The following is a 20,201-nucleotide window of genomic DNA, read 5'->3' as shown; positions in this document are numbered from 1 at the left end:
CCAAACAAACACACACGGCCTGACAATGAGCGAGACCAAAAAATTGGGAAAAGACCAGGCAGTAGCAAGCGCCAAGAGGCAGCAACGCGGCGCATCCACTCGTCACCCAACCCCCCTTCCACCGGAGTCCGCGGCCGCACAACCAGATGGCCGCCGCCTCGTCCTCTGCCACCGCCTGCTTCCTCTCCCCGTGCCCCCAGCCTCGCCGCCCGCGTCATTTCCTCAGACAACCCGCGCCCGCCGCGGCCACCAAGCCCGCGCCCGCCGCCTCCCGCTCCCTGGCCCTCCCCTCCTCGCCCTCGCAGCAGTGGCCGTGGCGGCTCGGTGAGCTGGTCCCTGCCGAGGTGGGCCGGCTGCTGTCCTCGGCCGCGGGCTCCCTCATCGTCGTACTCGCCTCCGCGGCGCTGATCCTCGGCGACGCCGGTGCGGCCTCCGCGTTCGTGGTGGCCACGCCGCGGAAGCTGCAGGCCGACGAGCTCGCCACCGTGCGCCTCTTCCAGGAGAACACGCCCTCCGTCGTCTACATCACCAACCTCGCCGTCAGGTAGTAGACCACTCCGTCTCCGTTCCTTGGCTGCCCCGCCCAGTGGATTATGTGTGGTGTGTCAGTGTCATGAACTTTTCTGATGCGAAGAATGGAGCCTTCCTAACTTCCTTAGCTGTGGTGCAGGCAGGATGCGTTCACGCTCGACGTGCTCGAGGTGCCGCAGGGGTCCGGGTCGGGGTTCGTATGGGACAAGAGCGGCCATATCGTCACCAATTTCCATGTCATCCGTGGCGCGTCGGACCTCAGGTTGGTTAAGAGGGATGGTGGTTGCTACCACACTTCTTTAGCTTGGTTCATTATCACTTTGTCTTCCTAGCCCCTTTCCGAGCATATGTTTGTATGTAGCAGAAGCAACATGACACAGCGGATTTACAGAAATTTGTATGATATAGACTACTTACTATAGAAGTTCTTTACTTTGCATTCCACTTTCAAGTAGTGCTTGACACTACACTTGAGTGTTTACATGCAAAAAATTTCATGCTTAAAACCTAACAATGGCGCAAACTTCTGATTCTGCTAAACCACATTTCTGTGTTAATTGATCATGCTTTGCAGCTATGCCCATCACGCTGTTAATGTCACTTGTCTTACTTATATACAAGAATAGGCTTATAACATCCATTGGTGATACTATTTTTATGAATGTTTGTGATGATGGTCACTAGATGTACAGTGGCAAGGTCTAAAAAAAAGATTTATAGTGGCAAAGTGAAGTTACCTGCTAGTTTTACAGGGTCACACTTGCTGATCAGTCAGTGTATGAAGCGCAAGTTGTTGGATTTGACCAGGACAAGGATGTTGCTGTTCTGCGTATCAAAGCACCAAAGGATAAACTAAGACCTTTACCAGTTGGCATGTCAGCAGACTTACTGGTTGGTCAGAAAGTATATGCCATAGGAAACCCAGTGAGTGCTTCTTTTCTTATACCATTTCTTTTGTGCAAGCTTATAATGTTACGAGATTATCTATACATGATGGTTGGTTTGTAGCTTGGAACTTAAAAGGCAGATGTCTTTAAGTTCTTGCCATCGGCATTCCTGATTTATTTTCTTACTTTAACTTTGAATGCTCTGTCTGTACCATAACAATCACATAAGCCAATTGTTGGTGCTGTTTTCGTCAATATTTTATTTGTTGGCATACTAGACAGAATTGCAAACAAATATAATAGCACGACTATGAAAAAAACAAAGTGTATCATTTATTTGTTGGTAGTTCAAAATTTGAGCAAAGTTCCTGTATGGAAAGATGTGATCTTACTTTGTGGAAAATTATTGGATTTAAATTTATTTCGGTGAATGATTACAAGTGCATTGCATTATTTGATTGGCAATATACCAGCAGTCTTAACATTTTATCATCTTTATGTTTGCAGTTTGGCCTTGACCACACTCTTACAACAGGTGTTATCAGGTGGAATATTGTTTGTTAAACTGATTCATCCTTGCCTGATTCATATTGGAATGCACTGAGACTCTCTGTTTTGCTGTTCTGCTTATCCCCCCAGTGGATTGCGTAGAGAAATCAGTTCAGCTGCAACAGGACGTCCTATACAGGATGTGATACAGACTGATGCTGCTATCAACCCTGGTAACAGTGGTGGCCCACTTCTTGATAGTTCTGGAACCTTGATAGGTGTAAATACTGCTATATACTCACCTTCAGGAGCATCATCTGGGGTTGGGTTTTCCATTCCAGTTGATACGGTATGTAACCTTTTCTACTCCTGTTGCTAGAAATCTATTGGCAATAGTTGCTCTCTCAACTCAGTTCAGAATTTTTGATTTATTTTGTTCTGTTTCATTCTTACAGTTACATAACATATTTGGACCATAACAGAAATAGCATCTGTTTTCAGGTTGGGGGCATTGTAGATCAGCTCATAAAATTTGGGAAAGTGACAAGACCTATTCTGGGAATAAAATTTGCCCCTGATCAATCTGTAGAGCAGCTTGGACTAAGTGGAGTGCTTGTCTTGGATGCTCCACCAAATGGACCAGCTGGCAAAGCGGTGAGAAACTTTTTGCTTTTCCTGGAATTGAACTTAACTTGAAAGCACAGATTTCTTGGATTACGCATATCGTAATTATACTTCAGTTTCACTTTTGAGTTCTCTATGTGGTGTTACTTTCAGCTTATTCATGCTCTATGCCTAGTTACAACATATACGTACCATGGGAAAACCTTAAATTGTTAATCCACTTCCCATGTTGTTTGCCAGGGTTTGCAACCAACCAAACGAGATGCCTATGGTCGGCTTATCCTGGGGGATATAATTACCTCTGTGAATGGTACAAAGGTAACCAATGGAAGCGACTTGTATCGGATATTGGATCAGTGTAAAGTTGGGGAAACGGTAAGCTTTGACCTATGCTTACAAAAGAATAAATTTGTTGTGCTTTATAGTTGCTAAGATACTGAATTTCATGGTGTTAAAGGTGACCGTGGAAGTCTTGCGTGGTGATCATAGAGAGAAGATCCCTGTGGTCCTTGAACCAAAGCCAGATGAATCATAGTAAACCAGCTTCTTCTGTATCATATGCGCAGTTGCTCACTTAGGTGCAGAGACACAAATGTACAAGGCGTTAGCATCTTCGCCTACCACGGAATTCGTTGTACATAATTCATGCCTGTAGATTGTAACTGTCTCTGTTCTGGGGGAGAAGAGTACAAGTTGGCTTATGTATTACATATATTGGCTCTGTTTGTTTCTGCTTATCAACTGCTTCTGTTTCTCAGAAAAGTTGATAAGTTGAAACAAACGTTAAACTTATTGCTGGTTTATGGGTTTTTTACGAGCTGACTTTTGGTGAAATAAACTAAAAGCTAATAAACTGTTTGAGATCAACTTTTTTAAAAAGTTAGTGGGCTAAAAGTCTAAAAATTAAATTTATAAGCTAATTGTTTTTCTTAGAAGCCATAAGTAGTTTTTCAGAAAAAGTCCATAAGTTCCTGTAGATACTTTTTATATGGGTCCCATGTATGTGTACGTATATATACAAAAATATATATACATATATGTATAATATAATCTTCATTTTTGGGAAATTCTAGAAAAATGTCAAAATGAATATTAGTTATATTGATAAATCAGCTGAAATAATCTAAAATAGAAAGAGAAATATCTAAAACTCAAAAAAATATGAAATAAATTTTGTTAGGTTTGTATTATTGCCATCTATATATTAAAATTATGTGTATGCATGAAAGTACTATTATTTTTTTATAATTAAATGAATGTGTTAAATATAAATATTGAGATATCTAAAATTAGCGAATCTAATTTTTTCAGTTTTTTTTTTATCATGCTCTATAAAAAAACGGGTGCGATGTAGACGTGCTAATTCGCCTAGCTGTTCTTGTGTCTCTTGCTTGCGTTTTCTGCGGTCGCCTCAGTGCAGGTGATGTATACGTCCTACAGTTTTCAGATGGCCTACCTTATTTATACGGTGTTAATCAGTGGGTCATGGGGAACTGCAGCTTGATGATCTACTGATCTCACAGATCACCTAAATCTTTTTGACCAAAATCTGTGCTGACTTTTTCTGGATCAGTTGGTATCGTTGCAATCCTAGGTGTGATCCTTCTTTCTTTCTTCTAATTGTAAGGCAGCGCTCCTGCCAATTTTCCTCAAAATAAAAAAAAAAATCCGAGGTGCGATCTGGAATACAGCAGCGATCGGTGTGAATTGTGATAGGTAAGATCTGAGCCCCTGACGTGCCATACAGTGCTAGGGTTACTGTCCTGCATATCTAGAGCTGGGGAATTCGGAAATCCATACAGTTGCAAAGAAGAGAGGACTGAAGGAGATGTTTCGTTACACGCAGCATCGTTAGCTATCAGAAAAGCCCGGGAAACTAGTTAGCGTCAAGATCACATTTCAGCTAAGACGTTGCAGGAAAAGAGTTAAAAAAAAGGCTTTTAAAAAGCGATGGCCACCAAGAAAAGACTAGGCAGCGAGTGCTAGCAAGAAGTCGCACGTCGTAGAGCTTGCTAGGGGCAACCGGGCAAGGTTTGAATGATTGCTGAAGAGTAACGGCCTGTTTGAAAGAACTAAGAAATATACGTTTCTGTAGGAACGCAGTAAGGACCTGTTTGGATAGGGGTGATTTAGATCTAAATCCTCATGACAAAATTCTAAAATTTTCTAGAGCACCCTTTATCCAAACACCCCCTAAATAATAGTATAGCCACAACTACAGAACAGTGAGAACCAGTACACAGAGTGATCTCCATACTGCTAGCGTGCTACACTAATCACAGCTGATTCAACGTTTTGGCCACATACTGCTCAGTCTACCCTATCTCAAACGACAATGATTCACATCACCGCATCATCTACCCTTTGCTAAAGTTTTGCAGTTCTTATCTTCATCCCTACACATTCATTCTTCACTCGCGGCTGCAGGTTTGACCCCTCCAAGTCAGCCACACACGATCTTGTTCGCTGCAAGGTGAACCGTCTCATTCCATTTCCATCTCATCACAGCAGCACGATCATATCTTCATTCTAGGAAACCTGGTAGATCCAACTTAATGGGCTACTAATAATGTTAGTATTTCTTTGGGTGGGTGGGGGGATAGTACCACGTTGATCCCCTTAACTACGGCTGGCCTCAGCCAATCCAAAGACACGAAACGATGGTGATGTTAGCACTTCAGTTAAGCTACTTTAGTCGCAGGTATAGAATCAAAAGATGACCGAGGAGTGAAGCCCCAAGACTAAACCTTTGGGAGATTGAAGACCACTGAAGGAGTCAATAAGGTCTAAAGATTAAGTTGATGTAAAGCGAGGAGCCTAAAGGAATGAAACCCGCATCAAAGCTCGAAGAAACGAAGTTTGAAGAAGATTTAAAGGTTCGACTGCCGAAGGTCCGATGGTAGCTACGATCATGGTGACAAGACCCGACGTGCCGAATGTCTCATCGATAGTAGATAGTCACAAGGATATAAATGTAAAATCATTTGTTTGTACTGGTACAATAAATATAATACTCCAAAAATATTTCAAGAATATCCTAACGATCAGAAGTACTAATATAATATAAATATGGGTGGTTAGAGTATAACTATAAATGCTCGGCTCTTTTGGTATAATAGAATAATAAATTTCAGTTCCACCTTATTCTTATTTCCTGTGCTATGATCCCGCTTCCCCCTGTCACAACAGTGTTGTAATTAACGCGCTTGTTGGCCGTACCAGAAGCAGCAGCTGTTACTGTCTGAAAACAGCCGGGCATATGAGCAATAAGTCCGTGACGCAGAAAGTCTAAGGAGGAGTGGAAGCTGACAAAATAAATTTTATAGGATTTTATTTTATAAAAGATATTTTTCTCTGTAATGATATGTATCTATTCTTTCTATTTTTCAGTTCAGTTATTAGATTATGAGATAAATAGTATTGATGAGATCTTATAAAAATCTTTTTAGATAAAATTCTATAAAATGGCATGTCATCTTCTTTCATAGCGTGTTGGGTCTGTTTCGCATTAAACTCCGCCTAGCCATGATGACGACCTCACTAACCAAGCTTCCTAAACAAATATCCATAAGTTGATGGTCGAGATATGTCTGAGGCAGAACGCGTCGTAAGCTATAAGAAACATGGACGAGCTAATCACTTCCAATAGCTAAGCAACATCCTAGAGCTAATGGCTGCGGTTAATGAAAGGTAAGTATATATAAACCGAAGTAGTAAGGGTCAGGGATTAAAATTTCGGTGAAATTTATGAACTTTGAGAATTTTAAAGAGAGACGAAATATCTAATTTTAGAATTTTGGCCACGCAAAGCAAAGGAAGAAAAAAGACCAAAATTTCAATGAAATTTCACGAATTTTGATTTTTTTACTGACGAATGAAAAATATTATAAAATAAAATTGAAATCTCTGTACTGGTACTTCTACTACGAAACATCAAACCTGCGCAGCTAACAATGTCACATATCTTTTTAGAAAGAAAAAAAAACTCCAGGAGCTCTAGCATTCACTAAGGGCGTATTTGTTTGGAGGATGAGGTTGAATGGGATTAAACTATTTATATTTTTTTATGAGATAATCTAATTTTATGTTTGATTGGGTGGATATCATAAGTGTTTTATATATATTTGGTTGGTAGGATTAGAGTGAATAGGATGAGATAATTTTTTGTTTAGTTTGTGAGATTAGAGTGGATAGGATGGACTATTCATATTTATATGCATTCTATAAGCATTTGGATAAATTTATACATGTTTGAATTTGTTTAAATTTAAACTGAATTAAAAAGAGAATGTTACCTGAAATGATAAAAATACATATAAATAAAGTATTATAAAGGAACTTATTTTTTACCAAATAACATAGGGTTAGAAATATTTTTATAAATTATTACATCACATGAGAAGAATATTAGTAATTTTTTTCCAAATTTTTGAGAATTTATTTGAGGCATTAAAAATTTCTAGAAGTTAAAAAATATACTTCTTTGAAGAATTTTAACTAAATATTGGCTCAAGTTTTTTATCAAACCAATTAAAACGGGTTGCTAGTGAGCTCTAGTTTACTCGTAAAAATATTTAGAATTTTTATATTACTTTTATACTTTTAAATAAAATTAAGAGTTAAAAAAAATCACAACTCACGCTACATCGAGCAGGGAGCTGGATGGCTAGGCTTATCGGGATCTGACGGAATATTACCCCATCTTGGCCGTCCTATTCAACCCATCCAATGAAACAAATATAAAAAACTAAATAGCTATTTTCCAAATAGGTTCTTCCATTTAACCAAACAGATCATAAGAAGAAAAAGTAGAGAACTATATATTCGAGTCCAAACGAGCATTATGGTCTGTTTGGTTGAACAAAAGCTTTTGACTTTTGGTTTTTTTCTTCTGGTTTTTTGCTGATGATTTTTTATGATTTTTACAATAAATTTTAGTTTTTTTACACTAAAAATAAAAAAACTCATCTTACCTAGCTTCTCAGTTTTTATTTCATTTCATCAAAAATTAGCTTTTTAAAAAACAACTCATAACTAAATTATTTGATTCGACTTTTAATTTTTTAAAAGTAGAAATTTAGAAAAAAAACAGAAACAAATAGATCTTTAGTGGGGCTCGACGGAACCCTCTACTACCAACGAGGAAGCGCTTGGTCTATTTTATAGTAATAAAGTACGAAAGGAAGAAAGGATAACCGGTCTTGTATGGCACAGCACAGTCCTGGCAGTACAACTTAGTTAAGGCAGACACTAGATTAGCACCACTAATCCAAAGGGTAAAGATCTGGAAAGGAGGGTTGGTGAAGGCGATGAAAAACGGATTTTTTAAATAATATTATTTTATTAAAAAATTATAAAAATATTATACAAAATGATAAATTTATAAAAATAGATATCAGTCGGTACTTCAATTACCGACTAGCCATCTATCGGCAATCGGAGTACTGACATCCCATTTAACACACACATACAAACCTGTCAGCATAACAACTGCTGACAGGTTCGATGTCCCGCAAATGATATTAAAAAAATATTTATAACTTTTTCATATAATCTCAGATGAAGATGATGTTTATATAAGAATTATATCTATCGATAATATCTACAACTTTACAATTGAACATTTTTCTATTTAAATCCGTTTAGATACTCAAAAAGTGGCTAGAAATTTCAGATCTAAAATTTATAATAATTTTTTTGGCATCTAAATGGATTCAAATGGAAAAGTGTTCAATTACAAAATTGTATATACCGTCGATATGTATGATTTTTATATAAAGACTATCTACATCCGAGATAATATAAATAAGTTATAAATTTTTATTTAAATATTATCTACGGAACACATGAACTATCAATAATTGGTATGCCAACAAGTTTCTAGGAAATTACATGTCGACTCTTCCATTACCGACAAAGAGTGACTAGTTAGCACTCTGATTCTAGATATGTGGCTAGCATCTATTTCAGCGACTTTCTTATTTTGAATATTATTTTTGTAAATTTTTAATAAAATAATATTATTTAAAAAAGGACTTCTTTTCCTTTGTATGCTCGACATCTGATGCAGGCATGCGGTCCTAAGACGTACAGCAGGTGGCAATCAACTACTAGTCTATCAGCTGCATCAACTGAATTTGAAGCATTCCCTCGGAAAAAAAGGGAAACTTCCATTTGAAGGAAGATGGAGTATTGTTGAGAAAGATCTGCATCTAATCTTGGAGCAGTTATGTGGAGGAAATTGGAATCTGGTGGTGCAATTTCCTGTATTAAGTACATCTCTCAGCTAATACTCTATCCGATCATAAATACATATTATTTCGAAAAAGTTGGTCAAAATTTTAAAATTTAAACTAATAATAGTTTATAAAATATTTAGTTTGAAAGTCTTAAACTCATATGTATATATTTGTCTTAAAAAATATTTTTATAATATCATAAATTTAATAGATTTTATAAATATATTCTAATAAAAAAATGGTCAAAGCTATACACAACACAAAGCAAGTCATCAGATAAAACATCACTAGCAAAGTAAAATAAAAAAAACAAATGAGAGAATTTTCATCACTAAATTTCTATTACCACGAGAGTAGTTCGTAGATCACTCCATAGTCCAAAATACCTGGGCTCAACTTCTCTACAAGCGCTGAATAAACTTCAAGCCAGAAGAAATGGAGTGCAGACACTGCACTGCTAGCCTGCTACAAGCTCTGTTACACTCTGGTGATTGCCAACAAACAAAGCAGCCAAGATTACCAATCACATGGTAACATACTAGCACTATGGCATGCCAACTTGCTCTCCGAATTTGTAAACGTATGCAGATAAGATAGAACCACGCCGTGAATACGTACGCTACGTTAGAACGGATGATAGCTCCGCCGGAACACGGCGGCGTTGGCGAACAGCCCGACGAGGTCCTGCTTGTACGGCAGGAACGACCTCCGGCGCGCACCGTTGACGCATCCGCCTCCCTTTGCGTAGTAGCTCCAGGCGTGGCCGCCGCCGGCACCCTCGCCGCTTCTCCCCTTACGCCCGGACTCGGAGGCACTGGTGTTCAAGAACACGAACTTCTCCTTGCCGTCGCTCTGGCTCCGGCCGACGTACCGCTGCCTCCACCGGAGGACCGACCCCGTGGAGCCGCTCTTCCGGCACATCGCCGGAGACGCCGCCGACCTCCCTGGGGACCACGGGCTGTACATGTCCGCCGGGACCGAGGCGAGGTCGTCGGCCGGCAGCTTCAACGGCGACGGCTCCTTGTCCACCATCAGAAGCCGCCCCAGCGGCACCCGCACGGTGGCTGTCTCCGGCTCCGGAAGCCGCGGCGGGGATCTCGGCCGGCCGAAGACTGGGTACAGCGGGCCCATGCGGCCGCCGGGGAAGACGAGAGCTAGAGGCGGCGGGACGACGGCGAAGGTGAAGTCATCATCGTCCATGATCTTGCACTCCCTGCTAGTGCCCGCGTTTGGTCTGCGTACTCAGACTCCGGCCTCTGCCACGTCCCATGTTAAGGTGCAGTGGCTGGCTGCCTCCTCTGCTCCATGGGCTTACTTATACACGCGGCACTTGTCTCATGCAGCAAGCCACTAATCTTTTTATCTACGGATTTAATCTCGACCACTGATAGCAACATCAGGCAACTTAGATGGATGTGATTACACGTTTTGTTTTTTTAACATGAGAATCTTTATTAACACTCATCGTTACATCCATATGATACAACCACACAAGAGTCTTATTCGAAGTGAGATGCACACGTGGCCCGGGTTGTTAGACAACAAGTGGTCTCGTATCAACAGGCAACGAACCTCAGTTGCGTTCCGGGCTAACGCGATCGATGTTGTTGGCAACAGCACACTGCGGGATAGAACGTTGGTCGATCGTCAAGTGGCATGACAAGAACCAGAAGGGTCACATGCATATATATGCTCACTCGACTGCTCGCGCTATATACACACGACGTGATGTCCAACATTTGTCGGCTCACTGGGGGAAACCTCTCCTGACACCAGAAGCCAGACGCGGGACGGCGGCGAAGGTGAAGCCTCCGTCTTCGTCGTCGTCGATGACGACGTCATGAAAGCAGGCAGCACTGGTGGTGGCCGTTGCAGCGGGAGGTTCCAGAGGGTTCTGGGCAACGGCGGCGACGCCTCGGTGGTGGTAGCTGTCCGCCATGGCCATTTGGTGGTGAAATTATTCGGGCGCGAGCTGGCCGGCGCGCGGAAATTAAGGACGTGCGCGTCGCGCGCGAGCGGGAGGCGGGCCACAGGCGGTTTGCGCGTCGCGCGCGAGCGAGGGCAGGTGCGTCCCTTGTCTGACCGACATGCGGGGCCGGTCCTAGAACCCGGTCCACTTGTCAGTGAGAGGAGAGAGCTGCTACGGTCGGTTGGTGAGGGGGCCAGGTGGGCCAAGTCGGGCCCGGATGACACGTGGCAGGCGTTGGGAGTGGGCAAGCTGGGGTGGTGGTTCGAGGAGGTGAAGGCTGGCGACGGAATAGAACGCAAGCTGGACAGCAGCAAAGGATCCCAGTGGAGAGGAGCGGGTTGGATGCGATCCGACCCACGTGCTTTTCTTATCCTTTTGCTCTGTTCCTCGTAGGCTTTTTTTGTACACGCTTCTAGCTGTTGCAACTTGCAAATCGTTTACATACCGGCTACCATTGCGATCAAGGAGCTTGCCTCAGTTTGTTGGAGAACTGGCTTTGCTTTGTAATTGAATTTTTTTTTTCTCATACTTCATAAATTCCATATGCCTGGTATTTAGGTATCTGCGATCGTGTGACCGTTTAGTAATGGTGGTTTCCCAATCAAAGTTAATTTGGTGGTGGTTTTCTGACTTAGAAGAGCTCATGAGTAGAGAGATCGGACGGGTCAGACAAAGTGACAAGTGGTGATAAGTGGAGTCAGATCGAAAGAGATGGGTTAGTACGCCGATAGATACAAGTGGAGACGGACGTGAGGCTTAAGAGCAAGCCAGCGTCGAGGGAGCAATAGGAGGTTGAAGATGACCTTTTGACCATCTTCAAAATGGGCGTTGGGAGTCAGCGTTGAAGATGGGAGGTTGAAGATGGAGGCTATACATGCTTACGATGCCGAGCTGTATGGCGTATACTCGACTCCGTATTACCCCAGCAATATACTTCATTCCAAGTAAAGTAGTACGGAATATGATTTATTTTACTAATGTTGCATGGTGGTGGCATGGTAACCTCTTGCACGTACAATGCTGGATAAACATTCTAACATTTGCGCGTCGCTTGGATTAACATTACATAAGAATTAGTAAAATAGTACAGGTTGCTTGCTCCGTAAGATGTTGCACCTGAATGAAACAAGAAGATGGCCGTCGTAATCATGTTCATGAGCCAAAAAATTGCAGTGTGTCCGTGCTGCTTGGGCCGATGCTCCTCTCTGTTGTATTTTTTCGATTTTTTCCCCGTGTATTCTTCATCTGAGCTCTGGAACAGTGCGTTTGATCTCTGCACACAGCGCGCCATAGCCTTCTCTCACAGTACTCCATTACACTAGTAAGGTTATGTTTCTTTGGCGCAGTAGTTTAGTAGAGAATAAGGGATCCTAATAGCTAAAGATTAGTTTGTGGGGACCCGACATCACACAGCGCTACATCAAAATTTAAAGAAAAAAGATACGCAGACCAATCATGCATGCAAGTGCAGGGGTGGCAATTGAACATTTGAACCTGTAGGTTCGGATACCTGCTGTTCTAGTTTGATGGGTCCATATTCGGATTTTATTTTGTTTTCACGGATATGTTAGGTTGAGTATTCAAAATGGATCAGATCAGTATTGAGATTAATTTTATTACTCATGGATCAGTGAATTACAGGTTGTTAAACTCAATTGCTCAAGAGGAATATTCACCTAGTTGGTCACACAACCCATGCTAAAAGTGAGAAACATCACACCACGCCAAGTTGCCTCGAGCGGCCGAGCCCTAAATCTCCACGGTCCATAAACCATTCCCCCGTATCTTCACACCCCTAGCGCACATGCGTTGTCGTCCCCAGTTGCCACTTGCCCTTGGCTCCACCGGCGAGCGGTGACCTCCCTCCCAATCTCCTTCTTTCCTCTCCCCTGTGTTGTGCTATAAGGTGGGCATCGAAAGTAGAAACCGTAATTAATAATCCCGGTCAGAAGGCATATTAGTGACACGTTTTTATTGGATCTGTCACTAATAATACATTAGTGATGCGTGTTGAGTAGTCGTCACTAATATGATATCTGTCGGCTGATCCATCCTCTCCATATCCTGTTACTGTTGATCTAAACCTGACATGCACCGAAACCAGACAGGTGCCGAGTTTAGATGACGGTTTTCACTCGTTTGCTATTTTAAGCTCAAGTGAGGCTGTCGGTTCCGAGTCGAGAATGTTTTTGCTCCATCCGGACACATTTCCATTCCTACAGGTACTGAGTAGGGAGACAATTCCGTTCTTCTGAACGTGTCACTGGACAAAGAGCCGTCTCATCCACAGAAGCCAATTCCCTTCCGCAGGAAACAATGACACTTTACATCTAGATTCGTGCAAGCTAAAAAGCTGCTCATCCAATTCCCAGCCACTAATCTCCACAGACCTCCTCGACATGAAAACTACAGCACCCAAACTAGGCGCCAAACGTGCCGTGCACCCGACAAAAACATCAAATCAAGCAGCGCCGGCCACAGCCACGTCCCATCGGCGCACCAATCATGCAGCAGCACTGCACGTTTGACGAATCCGACGACGAACTGTTCCCCATCGCCGCGCGGCGCGCGCGGCCGCTGCCGCCGGCACGCACGCGTGCGGCTGGCGTCTAGCTTTCACGGGCTTTTCCCCGAGAAAGACACGCGGCCGAAGCCCCAGTGCCCCACCCGGTACATCTCTTCCAGCCACGCCAGCTCCGCCTCAGCACCCGGCGCGCTCGCCTCCACGGCCACCGCGCCGGCGGCGTCCGGCGTCCCCACCTTCACGCCCTTCTCGCGGTTGCACGTCGCGGTCGTCGCCGACGCCGCGGAGGCCGCGACGTCGCGCACCCGCTTCTTGTGCAGCAGCAACCGCCTCCGCCTCCTGAGCCGACCGACGCAGCGCCGGCCCACGACGAGCGGCGCCTTGACGAGCGCCAGGCCCAGCATGCTGACGACCGCGCACGGGCAGCACCCCAGCGCGACGCAGTCCGCGATCGCCACCGCCGCGCACGACCGGCACCTCCACCCCGCGCGCCCCGCTGCTGCTCCTGCTGCTGCCGTCGTCGTGGGCGGCTCGTCGTCGAACCAGCGCCCGCGCCGCGGCACCGCCATTGCACCACCGCCGCGGCACCGCCCGGCCACCGCCGCCTCACGCTGCTGCTCCCTCCCCCTGCTCATCATACAACAACAAAAAGGCGCGCAGGGCGCGCAGTGTGAGCTTGGGAACCGAACCGGCCGGCGGTGGGTCTCCGGCGAATGATCGTGCGTTCGTGACATGACACGGCAAGCGTTTTGTAGGTAGGTTTCGGGTTAAGAGCAGCCGGAGCGCGTGCACTGCGCCCCGCAGCTGCAGGCCGGGGCAGGTTAAACTTTGTTACTGACTCAGTAAAGGACTCGACATGCATAGTAGCATCACTGTCCTTACAAACAACAGCTTATGAATGCCGAGTGAGACGCCTCTCGTTTCTGGCCGTCACGGCGTCACATTTCGCTGCAAGAAAACAAGCAAAAAAACCAAAAAACAAGACTGAATTTACCATTTTCCTCTCGTAGCCAGAGGGTAAGGTAAGGTAAGGTAAGGTAAGGTAGCTTCAGTGCGATCACTCTATAGACCATACACGGAACGGTGGTCACTTTGGCGATGCAAGGACAGCTAGCTACAGTGCTCGAAAACTGCAAGCTCTGGTGCTTTCGCTCTCACGCAACTTGGGTGTGGGGGAAGGCCGGGCAGGGCGCCAAGTGTCCGGGCATTTTAATCTAGCTCCTGTGCGGACACGTCAGCGGTTCAGCCATGGAGGTACAAATGGAAACTGTAGCGGCCAACGCATCTCGATCTCGTGTCTGATTCTTTGGGAGTGGTTTGCAGTGTAAACTCACATGCATGCATGCACGGCCGTATGAAATCAATGTGGGTGAGGCTTGTAGGAAAGAGAGACAGAGAGAGGTGTGACAGTGACCGAGTGCTACTGCTACTGTACTGTGCTGTTGGGAGTATGGGGGGCCTGCACGGCATCTTGAGGGAGAGTGGCAGATTTCAGAGAGGGCTTTGGGACAAGCACATTGATCAGATGACGACAAGTGCAGCTGATGACCATGCAGTATGTCATTACTGAAGCAATAGCATGCAGGATGGCTGACTAGAAAAGTGGCTGCAGAGGGAGAAAGATGCATCAATGCATGTGTAGAACATGTCGGAATCTCATGATAATGATCGATGCTACGAGCTGTCTGGTACTTGGTAGTGCATTGTACTGTTCTTCCTGCAACAGATTAGCCACACTAGCTTGAATTTTGACTAGTATCTAGTTCGCAAGAGCTGTCAAACTGATCTATTTGTCTGATTATCTGAGTTCTGAAGAAACGTAGGTGCAGGGAGCTGGAGTGACAGAAAATGTGAAGATGACCTTAGTAAGTCAAGCTAGCTGATAAATCATAGCTAAGCAGTCCACCAAAGGCACCAAATGCTCACCCAACCCTTCGATGGAAAAAGGCGCACAACACTTCAAGTTACGAACACAAGCAGAGCAATGCAGGAGCTATGCTATACGTGATCCAATTGGCGTGAGCAAGTATCTATTTTACTGTAGTATACATCAGCAGCAGTAGCAGTACAGTCCATGCCGACTGCGTGTTCTCAACTCGTTGACGATCCATATACATACAGTGACTACTGGTCAAGAAAAATAAATCAGGAATAGTTACGAGACATGAGAAACATTTGATCTGACCAAAAGCTATTAAAGTTTCCCGTAAGAGATCAATGAGGAACTGTGATTTTTATAAAGACGGCAATTGGGAATCACAACTAACCTTCAAATTAATAGATCAATCTAGAGTACATGTATAAACCTAAACTAAACGATGCATCAGTGTATCTGTTAGATAGTGGGAGCACGGAAGCAAAGGCCAATGTCTTACGAAGGGACTATCTCCAGCGATCACAAACGTCAGCTAGTCCTTGGTTGGGAAAGGAAAGGAAGCTGCGAGCTCCAAGAGCAGCTCCTCCGCTTGTAAGCTCAATTGTTTCAGGATTTGCCATCGCATTGCTTGTTCGATTAAGCCTTGCTATATTTAGTTTGCATGTTCTCTCTTTGCATGCGCGCATGAGCACCAGGTTTGTGGTTCGCCGTGCGCGCGGTAGAGGCCGTGGCCGAGAATAGCTCGCCACGAACCTGGGCTCTCAGCTGTGAGCAACGTCGTGGGCGTGGGGATGGACGCGCTAACCACGCGACGTGCGGAAAATGGCCGAGCGCTTTGCCTTGTAATTTCGGTATTTAATCAAGTGAAAGACAACAGAAAACGCCGTCTGTTCTTAGCGGCACAAAACTCGTGTGTTCTGGTGTCTCCTGTGTTCAAGTGTTCGCGTGCGTTGTTCATCTTCTCCGGCGAGCTCCAGCGTTCGCCAGCGTCGTTCACCACCGCCCCGGGCCTCACAATTGGTATCAGAGCCTGCGTGAGGATCCCGCGGCCGCCATGGTGTCGCCGATGAGACCTCGTGGCCGTACCCCGCCGGGCGGCGACAGGACGGGGCCATCTGCCCACGGCGGAGGCAACACGTCGCCATCGCGCTCGTCATCGCGCTCGCCGTCGCGCCGTCCGCGTCGCTCGCCGTCTCGCCGTTCGCGCACCCGGGACGCAAGACGTCCGCGGGAAGTCATCGTTGAGCGCATCATCCGGGAGACTGGCGGCTCCGGCAACTGGCCGCAGCTGACGAAGACAAATTACAACGAGTGGTCGCTGCTGATGAAGCTGAAGCTTCAAGCTCGCCATCTGTGGGACGTCGTCGCGCACGGTGATGGCGAGTTCCACGACGACCGCACCGCCTTGGAGGCCATATGCAGTGCGGTGCCCCAGGAGATGGTCGCCCCCCTCGCCGTCAAGGACTCGGCAATGGAGGCTTGGGAGGCCATCAAGACACTCCGCATCGGCGACGACCGCGTGCGGAAGGCGACGGCGCAGAACCTCCGCGCCGAGTACGAGGCGATCGCGCTCCGTGACGGAGAGGCGATCGAGGATTTCGCGCTCCGCCTGACCGGCATCGTCCAGCGGTTGGCAACCCTCGGCGATCCGGAGCAGGACACGAAGGTCGTCGCGAAGTACCTGCGCGTCGTGCGTCCGAGGTACAAGCAACTGGTCATATCCATCGAGACTCTTCTTGACATATCCCAGCTCTCGATCGAGGAGGTCACTGGGAGATTGAAGGCGGCAGACGACGTTGAACCCGCGCCGCCTCAACCTGCTGGTGGCAAGCTGCTCCTTACGGAGGAGCAGTGGCTGGAGAGGTACAAGCAGAAGGGGACGGACTCCGGCCGCGGAGGTTCGAGCTCCGGTGGCCGGGGCAAACGCCGCGGGAAGCCACGCGGTCGCGGCGGCAGCAACAACTCCGACGGGCGCGGCGGCTCGAGCTCGGGTCGGGCCGGCCCAGATGATGTGTGCAAACGCTGCGGCAAGAAAGGCCACTGGGCTCAGCATTGTCGTGGAAAACTCAAGGTGGAGGAGCAGGCCCATGTGGCCCAAGACGACGAGCCCACACTCATGTTTGCCCACGGGGCCGTGGAGGAGGGTGCGTCGCACACTCTGTCTCCTTCCCCTCAGGCGCCGCCTCCGATCTCCACCTCCGATGCCGCCGCCGATGTCACCACGCCACGCCAACTCGAGCTCGTGGAGGCGAAGGTGTACGCCGCTTTCGACGCGGCGGAGGACCGGGACTCGAAGCGCTGGGTCCTGGACACCGGCGCTACGAATCACATGACGGGATCCCGCATCGCGTTCTCCGACCTCGACACCGGCATCGTGGGCACGGTTCGTTTCGGCGACGGCTCCGTCGTCAAGATCGAAGGCCGCGGCACCATCCTGTTCGCCTGCAAGAACGGGGAGCACCGCACCCTCGCCAACGCGTACTTCATTCCCCGCCTGACCACGAACATCATCAGCGTCGGCCAGCTCGACGAGGTGGGGTTCCAGGTGCTCGTGGAGGGAGGAGTGATGCGAATCCGCGACGAGGAGCGTCGCCTACTCGCCAAGATCCACCAGAGCCCAAGCCGGCTCTACGTGCTCGACGTCGACATTGCACGGCCGGTGTGCTTGGCTGCTCACGCCAAGGAGGACGTGTGGCTTTGGCATGCTCGATTCGGGCATGTCAACTTCGGCGCACTCAGGAAGATGGGGCGCGAGGAGCTCGTCCGCGGCATGCCTCTGCTGGACCACGTCGACCAAGTCTGCGACGCGTGCCTCGCCGGCAAGCACCGGCGGACGCCGTTCCCGCAGCGCGCGCTCTCGCGTTCAACCGAGGTGCTGCAGCTGCTGCACGGGGACCTTTGTGGGCCTATCTCGCCACCTACGCCCAGCGGTAACCGCTACTTCCTCCTTCTAGTCGATGACTACTCGCGGTACATGTGGATCGCGCTGCTGCCCTCCAAAGACGCCGCAGCCGCGGCGATCAAGCGCATTCAGGCGGCGGCGGAGCGCAAGACCGGGAAGCTGGTTCGTGCACTCCGCACGGACCGAGGAGGAGAGTTCCTGGCGCGGGACTTCGAAGAGTACTGCGCCGAACTGGGTCTGCGCCGCGAGCTCACGGCGCCACATTCTCCTCAACAGAATGGCGTCGTCGAGCGACGTAATCAGACCGTGGTGAGCACCGCCCGGAGTATGCTGAAGGCGAAGGAACTTCCCGGCGTGTTCTGGGGAGAGGCAGTCACCACGGCTGTCTATCTGCTCAACCGCTCGTCATCCAAGAGCATCGGCGGCAAGATCCCCTACCAGCTCTGGACCGGCAGCGCTCCCGGTGTCCACCATCTTCGCACCTTCGGCTGCATCGCCCACATGAAGATCACGGCGCCAAATCAGAAGAAGCTCGATGACCGGAGTCGACGTACCATCTTCGTCGGGTACGAGGCTGGGTCCAAGGCGTACCGCGTCTTCGATCCAGAGACGCGCCGAGTGCACGTCAGCCGCGACGTCGTGTTCGATGAAGCGGCGCACTGGAACTGGAGCGGGGAGTTCGACGGCGCTGAGCCAGACTTCAGAGTCGAGCTCGGGACGGGTGAGCAGGTCTACCCGGGCACCGTGACCTCCACGACCACCACGACGGTGACTACTCCGGGTTCCACCTCGACATCACCCGCGCCAACGTCTTCACCAACATCGCACGGTGCCGGGTGGCAGTCGGCCACCACTCCAGTACAAGCTGCAGGAGGAGTGGTGGAATTTGCGTCACCACCTGAAGATGACGAGGCGGAATTGGACGCTGATCATGATGATGATGCGCCGCTCCGGTTTCGCCGGCTGGACAACGTGCTGGGCCCTTCATCAGCACCTGGCCTAGCACAGCGGGAGCTGGAGGAGCACCTGCTCCTGGCGAACGACGTCGAGCCATCTAGCTTCGCCGAGGCGCAGGAGCACGAGTGTTGGCGCCACGCCATGCTTGATGAGATGACAGCGATCGAGGCTAACAACACTTGGGAGCTCGTTGAACCACCGCCGCGATCTCGACCCATTGGCCTCAAATGGGTGTACAAGGCGAAGAAAGACGCAGCCGGGTTCATCTCCAAGTACAAAGCCCGGCTAGTCGCGAAGGGCTACGTACAGCGGCAAGGGGTGGATTTCGACGAGGTGTTCGCGCCGGTTGCGCGACTGGAGTCGGTGCGGCTCCTGCTAGCGCACGCCGCGAGCGAAGGCTGGACCGTACATCACATGGATGTCAAATCAGCCTTCCTCAACGGTGAACTGCGCGAAGAGGTCTACGTCGAGCAGCCACCAGGCTTCGTGTTGAAGGGACAAGAAAGGAAGGTGCTGCGCCTCGTCAAGGCACTCTACGGCCTCCGTCAAGCTCCACGCGCCTGGTATGAGAAACTTGATGGTTCCCTGCTCAAGCTTGGCTTCAAGCGCAGCAGCTCCGAGCATGCAGTTTACCTCCGCGGCGAGGGCGCGCGGCACCTTGTCGTAGGGGTGTATGTCGATGATCTGGTGATCACTGGTGGGAACACCGGTGACATTGAGGAGTTCAAGAAGGAGATGAAGGCCACATTCAAGATGAGTGACCTCGGTTTGCTGCACTACTACCTCGGACTGGAGGTCACACAGTCAGCAGACGGGATCACCCTTGGGCAGAGCGCATACGCGCTCAAAATCCTGAGGAAAGCCGGGATGGAGGGTTGCAACGCCAGCCACATTCCAATGGAGCCACGTCTCAAGCTGAGCAAGGAGAGCACAGCCCCTGCAGTCGATGCGACCAAGTACCGAAGCATCGTCGGCTCACTCCGGTATTTGGTGAACACCAGACCGGACCTGGCATACTCGGTGGGGTATGTCAGTCGATTCATGGAAAAGCCCACCACCGAGCATCTCATGGCAGTGAAGAGGGTACTTAGGTACATCTCTGGGACCCTGGACTTTGGCTGCCGCTATACCAGGAAGAAGAAGGAAGCACAGCTAGTCGGTTACAGTGATAGTGACCATGCCGGGGACGTCGACACCCGCAAG

The 20,201-nt window shown here is 48.1% G+C and overlaps 3 protein-coding genes across 3 annotated transcripts; 1 reads left to right on the top strand and 2 right to left on the bottom strand.

Annotated features, from left to right (window-relative positions):
- On the top strand, window positions 1–3,268 carry LOC133885624 (protease Do-like 1, chloroplastic). The gene is made up of 8 exons (XM_062325358.1): window positions 1–544; window positions 671–793; window positions 1,284–1,455; window positions 1,926–1,963; window positions 2,058–2,256; window positions 2,409–2,561; window positions 2,772–2,906; window positions 2,989–3,268. The coding sequence occupies exons 1-8, from the start codon at window positions 147–149 to the stop codon at window positions 3,064–3,066; spliced, it is 1,296 nt and encodes a 431-aa protein (XP_062181342.1). The 5' UTR covers window positions 1–146; the 3' UTR covers window positions 3,067–3,268.
- A 5,824-nt stretch (window positions 3,269–9,092) lies between these two features.
- On the bottom strand, window positions 9,093–10,090 carry LOC133883928 (uncharacterized). Its single transcript, XM_062323335.1, has one exon. It carries the CDS (start codon window positions 9,968–9,970, stop codon window positions 9,395–9,397), a length of 576 nt encoding a protein of 191 aa, XP_062179319.1. The 5' UTR covers window positions 9,971–10,090; the 3' UTR covers window positions 9,093–9,394.
- Window positions 10,091–12,471: 2,381 nt separating this feature from the next.
- LOC133885753 (uncharacterized) lies at window positions 12,472–13,903 on the bottom strand. Its single transcript, XM_062325495.1, has one exon. It carries the CDS (start codon window positions 13,899–13,901, stop codon window positions 13,356–13,358), a length of 546 nt encoding a protein of 181 aa, XP_062181479.1. The 5' UTR covers window positions 13,902–13,903; the 3' UTR covers window positions 12,472–13,355.
- Between the last annotated feature and the right edge of the window lie 6,298 nt (window positions 13,904–20,201).

The sequence above is a fragment of the Phragmites australis genome, chromosome 11, assembly GCF_958298935.1.
Source record: "Phragmites australis chromosome 11, lpPhrAust1.1, whole genome shotgun sequence".
Lineage (NCBI taxonomy): Eukaryota > Viridiplantae > Streptophyta > Magnoliopsida > Poales > Poaceae > Phragmites > Phragmites australis.
This window is presented reverse-complemented; position numbering and strand designations above follow the sequence as displayed.